We start from the raw sequence: 11,071 nt of genomic DNA, 5'->3' as shown, positions 1-11,071 counted from the left end.
GATACACAAACTTCAACTTCCCCAAATACTTCAAAATTAATATATCACATTCAGTTTTCATTAAAAGGTAGGTACTTTTTCACACTGGGGAAAAAAAAACAAAACAGTCAAGTTCCAGATTGGTTTTATGTATTTATATGTTTTTTCATAAAAAGCAATTATAATCTGAGGACATTCATGGTAGTTTCAATGCCAGCCCAAGTCCCCCTTATGTAAATCTCTCCTCACAGGGAAGACATTAATTCTTACTGATAACTGCGGCAAAGTCTTGATTTGTTTTGTCAAACTCATTTGCTATCATCAGGTTCATTATGAGATAAAAGATTTTTTTGTTCCGCCTTTTTCTTTATCAGCAGACAACCAGGTTTTCCTCAAGTTCTCAAAGACTGTCAGCGTCTGGGAATCCTCCCCTTCCCATTCACTCCAGTTCAGCCCAGGACTGCCTTGTTCACCAGATGACTACATGTGGGACAGATTTTCACCGATCAGTTCATTTTGTTTCCAGAGAAACACACTCTAGTGATGGGAGTACCTCAGCAAGTTACCAGTTAACTATTTGAAAGATGTTTAAAAGGAGGCAAGAATCTGACAGTCTTTAAGCTGGGATGTCAGAGGAGACCCCAGCCCTGGACTCCAGGCACAGAGAGGCCCTTCAGTGGTCCTGCCCGTGCACGGCACTGCCAGCTCCGGGGACACCCAGACCAGCGTGCACTCAGGCCACGGTGGGACGGGCTCTTCCTGGTAATGTTAGTTTCACTGTGTTTTGAAGAAGTACATGAGTGTTGTCAAGGAAACCATTTAGCCTGATTTAATATAATTCTGCTGCTTCATGTGGGCTATTCTATATGCTAGTAATTCAATAGGCATACTGAAAGAGGAAAAGGAATCCTGACCATTCTGAGACAAGGCGACCACACCGCAGCTGAGAACCAGCCATGATGTAGAAAAGTGTATCAGTGCACAGATGCAGTGTCCTGGCGTCTTATTTCTTCAGCAGCCACAGTTCAGAAATTAGTTATTTAAAAGAATTAAAGGTCTCAGGGCAAAAATATTTAGTGTCAATTTTGAAGGTTTTGCAAACTGAGAAAATAACTTGGGGCTGATTTTGGGGCCTACTTAATTAATTAACCAATTATGGTTACGGAAAAGACAGAATTGCAAATTAAAAATTCAAATGTGTAACAAAGATCCCAGTTCTTAAAAAAATAAAACTAAGTACATAAGATTATATTACAGATATCAAGGGAACGAACTGCAGCCATCATCAGAGATTAATTTTTTATATAGAAAAATAACAAACTTTTACCCACATACATTTAATTAATGTGAAATAGAACTACATTTTATATAGTATGATTTTTCTGCTATAAAGACTATTTGCTGAAAAATATACTTTGTGCAAAAGTTAAAGGGACTGTATTTCCAGAGAGTAGAAAAGGGAAGATGAATTGCCAGTGGGCACCCAACGTCAGGAACAGGGTTTCCCCAACACCTACCCCACTGCCAGCAGTGGGAGTGGTGACAACTGGTGACATAAAACTAAAGACTTTAATCACTTTGAAATAGATACGCCAGGTTACTTCAGTATATGAAAAGCAAACATTCACTCCTGACCATTTAAAGACATGCCCCCCAAAATTCTATTCTGTTCTCAACATTAATCTGGACGGGGGATGAGGGTGGGACTGATGGCAGACTTAAAAAAAGAGAAAACATACAAAAGGAATATATAAAACATTACGCATTTAGTACCAATAATGAAAAATGACTTTGTGACACACTTTCCAAGAAAAGTTATTTTCACATATTTTTAAATCCTGTAAAGACCAGGTATATGTTGCAAGGGGTTAAAAACAAGTCATTGATGAATGATAACCAGTTTTAGTACAGTTCATGCAATTATTTATCTGCGGTGGAAAGCTACTGTCGAAATCACAAATGTATGCTCTGCCACATGATTACATATTAAAATCACTTCTTAAATTACTTTGTATTTGGTGCTGACAGAGCTCTTGGGAAAGTGCTATACAAACTGAAGTTTATAGAAATTTTAAAATTATAATCTGAAAAAAACATACAAAAATGTGTAAACAAAAAGAAGCTTTAGAGTTGCAGGGCATTATAAAATCCATAATGTGGTTTAAGACAAAAAAAAATCACCTCTTGTATATTTAAAAAAATTGCTAGGATAACCCTAAAAGTTCAGAATTGTGTTGTCAACAGCAAAAGGCCCCGGGTGTGGGGTGGCCACGCTGCCCAGGGCGGGGGTCCTGCAGCCACCAGCTTGAGCCTGCCACCCACGTGCAGGGACATGGAAAAGATGCCGTGACCAGCCCCACCTGGGAGGGACTCTAGCACTAATGCACTTACACTCCTCTTTCATCTACCCTGTCAGAGAGGAAAGCGGCTTCTAAAAGAGGTGATCAACAGTGTAAATTCTGGTAAAGCACTGAGAATTAGGTATGAGGTTTTTGGCACAAAGCACTTTTTAAATTCAACCTCATTTTGCAAAATGTCTATCTGGAATTTCTCATCTGAAAATAAAAACCTAGGACATACACATAAGCGTGTAAATGGTTTCATGAATGAACAAGTTAGATTCCATGTTTCCTTAAACACTGCACATACCTTCCTTTACTCCAGAACCAGGGATCTGCGTGCACACACTTCCATGTTCCACATACACAGACATTGCACAAGTAACATCATAAAGTACACACTAATGCAGTCTGGTAAGATAGGGCTTGCCTTTCAATATTATTCTTGTAAGTACTCAGAGTCTATTATTTCCCAGAAAAGCTAGATGACCAATTTCAGAAAAAGAATGCCTGCTATCTTTCCTTGACCCCTAATATTAAAATCTATACCAATATATTTAGGCATTTCATATGTGTTTCTGCATTTCAAATTCAGCAAAACCTGTTTTTGATGTTTCTTATATCATTTCTTCAATAACAGGAGAAGCTTCGTCTAATGTAAAAAATTTAAAATGAGTCCACAGGGCAGTAATTTTTCAGAGATCTTGCTCCATTCTGAAAAGCACTGCAGAATAACGTTTAAGTCTGTCAATTTTCAGACAGCCAATCAGGTGCAAAGTCTGCGAAAAATCGTGTACCATACCATGATAGCTGGATGTGTCTTACTGCACAATGTAATTCCATTTCCTCCTCCCTGAGGCCTTTTAGGGTATGCTACAGCTGCTGAAAGGATTTCGGTTTTTCTTGGTCCTCTGTCTGTTGGGCCTGAGGTTGATGACATCTCCACCATTGAGGGTACTTGAATTCTGACCCAAGTGACTCCCAGCAGACGTGCTAAAGACCCCTAGATAAAGTGAGGGACAATACAGATGTTGACACTGATGGACCACAGGCTCTGCACCCAGCTTCTTAGTAAATTAGTGACGTTTGCAAGTATTTACAATATGAAGCTTTTGTTTTCACTTCATTCATTTTTAATAGACAATAACAGAGTTCCAAGTTCAAAAGGAACCAGGAGGGTGGCAGTGAAGTCTCTCCCCCACCCTGGTCCCTCAGAGCCCCCACGTGCCCCTGCAGCGCTGCTAGACGCACCCGTGGGGTCAAGGGCACCTGGAATCCTTCCTCCCTTTGCTGCCCAAAGGCAACACTCTCTGCACACTCCTCTGCCTCTTTTCAGTAACAATCGATTTTTGAAATTTGAAATCTGTATGATCACTTTAATAACTTCACTTACTAACTTTACAGCACAGAACTTCCTCAATAGCACCTGTCTTGTTATATGTCATATTAATAAAGACGCCGCACATATAAGAGCTGGTAGTGATGTCAGATGTTTCCATCCAGGCTAAAACAATGGCAAAATGGTCTGCAGATCCTCAAACTGATGAGCAGACAAAAAGGGATGAACTAAAGAAAAACTTTCAACTGTTATAGTTTTCATTTTGCACTATGAGGGTCCCACAATGTAGTCTCCAATCCATGAGCTGTTTACCGTCCGTGATACACAAGACTCTGCCAGAGACACTTTGGGCGACACAGCCACTACCAAGACTGTTGCTGCCCAGAGGCTCGCACTCTGTGCAGTAAGCAACAGTCAGTGGTGCTGCAGGACACCATGTGAGGTGTCACAAAAGAGACATGAGGGCCCACGGACAGCTCAAAGGGAGGGTCAACCACATCTAACTCGTAAGAAGGGACAAACAATAAGAAGGAGGGACTGGACCCTGGACACGCCCTGCACTCAGGTCTCTGTTCGTTTAAGAGAAGTGAAGGCCATGCTCCAGCCAGAGTCAAGCGCTTTGGACACAGACCTCGAAAGACCCAGACAGAAGATGGGAAGAGGAGGCCATTCTTGATGGAAGAGCCAACATGAGCAAAAGAGAAGACTCAAGAAACAGCGGGCCTTCGGTGGGACAGTGAACAAGGCACGTCATGTAAGCGGGCGTGAGGCTGCGCAGCAAGGACGGACCAAACGGTCTTCACACGCTGGGATGTGGCGAGCCTGCCCTGAATGTGCGCCATGACCAGGATCTAGCAAAGGGCTCTAATCAGCAGACTGGAAGGAGACAAGGTGGGCCCAGGAGACCAGACCGGACAGCAGCTTGTCACCACTGCCTGGCATGTGTCAGAGCACGTGAGGGGTCTGACAGGAACACAGGCAATAAAAAAGGTGAAGTAAGAAAAGTTAAAACAGGTCAAGAAATGCCGTGTGTGAATGTGTACTGAGGGTGGGGTGCAGGCAAGGGTCCTTATGACAGGACTCGTGCCTGTCCTCCCAGAAATCACCGTCCAAAGTCAGACACGGACAGGTGGTCCCCGCTCCCTGGTGAGCACGGCACTGCTGGCCTCGCAGGCTAAAATCAGGCTGGGCACTGAGCAAGGCGGCAGGAAAGGGAAGGGTGCGGAGACACGGCAACTGTCAAGTCAAACAGGAGAGACCTTTAGAAAATTCATCAGGTAAAAAATCTTTTAACTCAATATACCTTTAGAGCTGATAGTCCTAATAATCTCACATTTCTTTAAAGAAATGAGCCTACTGTATTTTTTTTTAAAGTAAATATGATAATGAATGGAAAATAAATTTGCCAGGTAAACATGGGGCTCAAACTTTCGGGGTACTTACCAATTTTGTTACTACTTGAATGCACTGATTCTGGATTCTCAACTATTTGTTGTTTAAGCTTTTGAAGATATTTTTCAGCCAAATATTTAAAAACTGGAATGAAAACAAAACCAGAAACCTTGCCAGGTCAGTATAACCTATGCACATAAAACCGGTTATTTCACATCACTTATTATAATATTTATATTTACAAAACAAAATTTAAATTAGAAGTATACAAACAAGTTGAAAAAAATTCAACGTCTAAAAATTACCTGAGTAATACCTAATTACGATGGTAATACCAATAAATACACAGTGGCATTTTATTAGTAAAGAAATAAAATAACACTGTAGTCATTGGCTCTTTAGTTTTAAGTATACCTGAATAGTGATTAATATTCAGCAACGCTAATCTGACTCAGTCTTAAAAAGATGCCTCTTTCTTTAGGTGAGAATCATTACTTGGGACAGTAAAGCAACAATTGAGCTGCAATCTATTAAAATAAGTAGCAATTCCAGAATGAGAAAAATAACCATCATCTTTCTCTAATCCCAGAAAGTAGGAAATACAAGTTAAGGTTGCCGTTAACTACCTAGTGGGTGTCCACTGCTGTGTTCCAGGACAATGCAGCTCCTTTAGAAGGTACGCTTGAAAAACACACGTGTACACACACACACACAGTCAGCTGTATTTTTAAAGATAAAAATCAGAACAAAAGCCCACTGGAGTTCTGCTGTAGAGTAAGAACTATTCAAAGACATTAGTAAATAATTAAGGACTCAAACCCAGAGCAGCATCAAGCCTTTACACTACTTGATGACAAATAACAAGAAAAATCCTATTCTTATTACAAATAAGATTTCTAGAACTTCCCTGGTGGCACAGTGGGTAAGAATCCGCCTGCCATTTCAGGGGACACGAGTTGGATTCTTGGTTGGGGAAGATACCACGTACCACAGAGCAACTAAGCCTGCGCCCAAGAGTGCTCCCGAGGAGAGAAGCCTCCACAATGAGAAGCCCATGCAACGCAGCCAGAGGGCAGGCCCTGCTCCTCACAGCTAGACACAGAGTCTGCACAGCAACAAAGGCCGGTGCAAGCAAAACTAAATAAAAACATTAAAAATACAAACATGATTTCCAAACAACACAGAGAAAAGGCATAAGAAAAATGTCTTGCCATTAATGTTAAGAAGGCACTTTACCTTCACTGACGTTCAGATCCTCCTTCACTGAAGTCCTGTAGAATCTCAACTTCAACTTTTTTGCCAGTGCCTCGGCCTCCTCACTACACATGAAGTTTAAAAAAGAAATGCATGTAAAGGTACTTTCTGAGAGTTTGTTTTATTACATTTATTGCATACAGCCTGAGGGCGGGGTCAGTGCCTGAGAGGGGGGATCAGTGCCTGAGGGGGGGGTGAGTGCCTGAGGTGGGGTGAGTGCCTGAGGAGGGGAGGATCAGTGACTGGGGTGGGGGGTGAGTGCCTGAGGGCGGGGTCAGTGCCTGAGGGGGGGGTGAGTGCCTGAGGGGGGGATCAGTGCCTGAGGGGGGGATCAGTGCCTGAGGGGGATCAGTGCCTGGGGGGGTGAGTCCCTGAGGGCAGGGTCAGTGCCTGAGGGGGGTCAGTGCCTGAGGGCGGGGTCAGTGCCTGAGGGGGGGTGAGTGCCTGAGGGTGGGGTGAGTGCCTGAAGGGAGGGTCAGTGCCTGAGGGGAGGGATCAGTGCCTGAGGGGGGATGAGTGCCTGAGGGGGAGGTCAGTGCCTGTGGGAGGGGTGGTGAGTGCCTGAGGCAGGGTGAGTGCTGGGGTGAGTGCCTGAGGAGGGGAGGATCAGTGCCTGAGGAGGGGAGGATCAGTGCCTGGGGTGGGGGGTGGGTGCCTGAGTTGGGGGTGAGTGCCTGGGGGGGGTGAGTGCCTGAGGAGGGGAGGATCAGTGCCTGAGTTGGGGGTGAGTGCCTGAGGAGGGGTGAGTGCCTGAGGAGGGGAGGATCAGTGCCTGGGGTGGGGGGTGAGTGCCCGAGGCGGGGGTGAGTGCCTGAGGGGGGGCTGAGTGCCTGAGGGGGGGCTGAGTGCCTGAGGGGGGGCTGAGTGCCTGAGGACGAGAGGATCAGTGCCTGGGGTGGGGGGTGAGTGCCTGAGGCGGGGGTGAGTGCCTGAGGAGGGGAGGATCAGTGCCTGAGGCGGGGGTGAGTGCCTGAGGCGGGGGTGAGTGCCTGAGGAGGGGAGGATCAGTGCCTAAGGAGGGGAGGATCAGTGACTGGGGGGGGGGGGGTGAGTGCCTGAGGGGGAGGTCAGTGCCTGAGGCGGGGGTGAGTGCCTGAGAGGGGGTGAGTGCCTGAGAGGGGGTGAGTGTCTGAGAGGGGGTGAGTGCCTGAAGGGGAGGTCAGTGCCTGAAGGGGAGGGTCAGTGCCTTGAGGAGGATTTTCAGTTGTCATTGCTCTTGGTGGGTAAACACCAGCCACCAGCCATCTCACTGTAAGAGGCAGTTTCCATAAAGTCACTAATTCTAGCCTTAGAATAGCTAAATATCACTTTTCTTTATCTAATACTTTAGTTTTCTCTCTTCCATTTTTAAAAACACTTGAATTTAATTATACTCCAAGAGTTTTAACTGCATTACCTATTTTACTCTTATTGGCTACAAAATACTTTGCTGCCTAAGCCAAAGTCAGTATGCTTAAGTGTCCCCAAGAGAGGACCCCTAATTCTAGTTTCATTATAGCTGCTGATTCTCTAAAAGGGTTCCCAGTGATTCCTCTGCCCGCACTGCCCCTCACTGTAATTAAGTTGGTCTGTGTCATCAATAACACACTAGTGTGTGACTCAGATTCCTTCATAAGCGTCCTAAGAGGCACTGCGGCTTTTTTGCCTTTCCCTCTCTGGGATCGCACGCCTGGGACAGAGGCTGCCACACCATAAGGACACTCCCAGCTCAAGAGAGGGGCCTCCTGCCTGGAGCCAAGCAAGGGCACCAGCCTGACAGCAGACCCCCCGCCCCAGTCAAGCCTTCCAGTGACCACAAGGCCCCAGCAGCATCTTGACACCAACCTCATAAAACACACAAAACGAAGCCACCCAGCTAAGCCACTCCCAAATTCCTGACCCACAAAAACTATGAAATAACGTTTGTTGTCTTAAACCACTAAGTTTTGGGCTAATTTGTTACACAACATCAGATGACTAATGAACATACCAAAAAAAATAAGGTTAAGAACCAGGCAACTATCTTCAAAGTCAGCAAAATGTTAATAATGCAATAAACTAATAATTACAGAGAGAAATTATCTGGATGCCAAATGCTGTTCACACATGTGAACATAATGGTACTGAGTATACAAAACAGTGTGAATCTGAACTGCTTATCTATTTAAACTCATCAACATACTTATGCTAGATACTAGAACATATAGAGTTGTTTATTTCTTAACACTCGTACTCTTGTCTAGATTTGACTTCACACAAAGAGTTGGACTGAGTTGCAAGGACCTAGAAATCTAAAAGGGCCTCCAAAATGTATTCTTTCCATTTTCTTTACTTCTGATTCAGTGTGAACTCTTTTAAACTCAAATCAGTCACACAATAGCTCATAGAAAATTTTAAGTCTAAGCCTGTCTTTTGTAAGTCTATGCAAAGAAATAAAATAGGTTTTAGCTTTCTAGAATTACCGCCACCCCCTCAACAATAGCCACCATACTTCTTTATACAAGAGTCATCCAGGAGATCGATCTTGTTCTGTACGAGTGCAGTTGGTATGTCTCCAACTTCAGCCACCACTTTCTCTCTCCAACTGGAAATCGCTTCAAAAGATTCCCTGTCTGTGGTAGAAAATACAAGCACACAAGCCTGGGCTCCTGTAAGGTCACAAAATAAAAATGTTATTTACATTAATGAAACAGTCCTATGCAGGGTGCGGGCAACTTTCATGTACTCAAAATGATTTTTATGTACGTAAATGTTGATCATCTTTGTAGCACTGCTTATTTTTTAACATATAAACTCTATTTTCTATTTCAAAGAACCAATTTTTACCAAGAACAGTGGTTCTCAAATTTGTGCAAGTGTCAAGGTGCCCTCAAAATTATACACATTCCTTGTGAAACACCACAAAACACTAATATGTTTAGCAATACCATAGGAGCCAGAGAGAATAATAAACTAGGCATGAATAACAGGCTGTTGCCAAGTTCTTCCTATTAATATCTGTCACTTTTTTCTTAATTTCCTTCAGTGCAGATTTAAGAAAAATCGTAATTTTCTCATTCTGTTTAATTTTTAAAAATCAGTATTATTTAAAGAGAATACCAATGATGCTAAAGAACACAACTTAAGAACCAATGCCAGACTTCCCTGGTGGCACAGTGGGTGAGAATCCGCCTGCCAATGCAGGGAACAGGCGTTCAATCCCTGGTCTGGGAAGATTCCACATGCTGAGGAGCAACTAAGCCCAAGCACTACAACTACTAAAGCCTGCATGCTCTAGGGCCCACGAGCCATAACTACTGACCCCACATGCTCCAACTACTAAAACCCGTGTGTACGAAGAGCCTGTGCTCTGCAACAAGAGAAGCCACAGCAATGAGAAGCCAGTGCACCACTACTGGAGAGTAGACCCACTCTCCGCAACTAGAGAAAGCCCATGTGCAGCAACAAAAACCCAGCGCAGACAAAAATGAAAATAAATAAATAAATATAATAGTCTGTACATATCCAAAAAAAAAGAACCAGTGCAGTGCCAAGAGTAAAATATTTATATATAATAGAGAGGAAGAAAGTTCTAGTTTTTCATCCTGTTCAACTTCTTAATACTCACTTCTATCAACTTCTATCATACTCACAATATTTTAATTATCAACTATCATATTAGGTTGATAATACCTAATTTTAAAAATAAGCAGCAGTCTTCCAGAAGAGGGTTTTTACAAATGATTAGCTGTTGAATCAGGCAGCCTGGTAACAAAAGCAGGTGACAAAAGAAAACTGTCCTGGAGTCAAAGAGGATTCCTCACTGCTACTCCTGCCTTCCAAATCCCTCAGGTGTGAGAGTTTCCTACTACTCAGACGCAAGACACAAATACTGGGCTACTAGGACACTCTGGGGCCAAAACAGAGTTGCTTATCAGCTGAGAGAATCTGGTAGAAACCCAAAGAACAATTAATGAAGGAAAAATCGGCAGTTCACTATGGCTGAAAAGCAGATGCTTCTCTCCGCTAGAACAGGCTTGAAACCAAACAATAAATCAATTATGCAAAACTCAGGGCTGGGGGACAGGCAGACTGATAAGACACAACTTGAGACTTTCTCAGAATTGAAGGAGAAAGAAACTGAAGAGATCACACTAGCATACTACACAATAAATTTATATTTAACTCTCAGATTTACTTAAACTATAAATAGAACATTATTTAATCATACTTTAAGAAACCATTCTTTGTTATAAAATTGTCAGCTTTAAACATAGAATTTTATATCCAGTCAAGTGTTACTTAAATTTGAGGGTCCAATAGGATATTTCCAAGTATACAAGATCTCAGTCACAAAAAAAATATTCAGAGAAGTATGTAAACAAAACAAAAACAGCCAATAAACAACAAAAATCTAAGCAGATAGTGCCAGAGATAAGGGCAGTAAGAATGATTAACTAAGAAAAGCACAATTTTGTTTTAAAAAAAATCAAGGATCAAAGGATAAAAGTCTGTCCATAAAACTCAAAACTCTTTAGTGGGGGGCTGTGTGGAGAGAGCCCACAGGGACTGGGAAGGGGCACAGTGCCCACAGAGGAGGAGGAAGAGGGAGCTGGACTTGATTAATCCACAGGGAGGTGGGCACAGGAGAGCTGGGGGTTCCCTCCCGCACCTCTAGTACTGGCTGCAGCGGTGCTCTTCTCGCCTGCCCAGGCTTCAGAGGACCCCTGGTTTAGTGCACCCCCTAAGAGGACCTGACGCCTGGGGAAGAGTTGGGGGGGGGTGGTAAAAACCTCAGCTTGTCTCCTCA

General features: G+C 43.4%; 1 protein-coding gene across 11 annotated transcripts in view; it reads right to left on the bottom strand.

The window, feature by feature from the left end:
• Positions 1-112: 112 nt before the first annotated feature.
• The window catches only part of RAB23 (RAB23, member RAS oncogene family), a 28,258-nt gene continuing 17,299 nt past the window's right edge, over positions 113-11,071 (bottom strand). For 5 of the 11 annotated variants that reach the window (XM_081519749.1, XM_081519745.1, XM_081519746.1 and 2 more), the window contains exons 4-7: positions 8,774-8,930; positions 6,286-6,368; positions 5,101-5,193; positions 113-3,321 (exon numbers count right to left, since the gene is read on the bottom strand). In XM_081519749.1, coding sequence (XP_081375875.1) covers positions 3,182-3,321; positions 5,101-5,193; positions 6,286-6,368; positions 8,774-8,930 — 473 coding nt within the window. In that variant the 3' untranslated portion in view covers positions 113-3,181. Of the gene's footprint in view, positions 4,894-5,100; positions 5,194-5,747; positions 6,187-6,285; positions 6,369-8,773; positions 8,931-11,071 lie in introns of those variants that run through there. The other 6 variants (XM_081519751.1, XM_081519754.1, XM_081519753.1 and 3 more) reach the window with 2 other exon arrangements.

This window comes from Giraffa tippelskirchi, chromosome 8 (assembly GCF_054371585.1).
Source record: "Giraffa tippelskirchi isolate mGirTip1 chromosome 8, T2T-mGirTip1v1.2.pri, whole genome shotgun sequence".
NCBI classification, from domain to species: domain Eukaryota; kingdom Metazoa; phylum Chordata; class Mammalia; order Artiodactyla; family Giraffidae; genus Giraffa; species Giraffa tippelskirchi.
The sequence above is the reverse complement of the archived record's forward strand: the minus strand, read 5'-3'. Positions and strand labels throughout refer to the sequence as shown.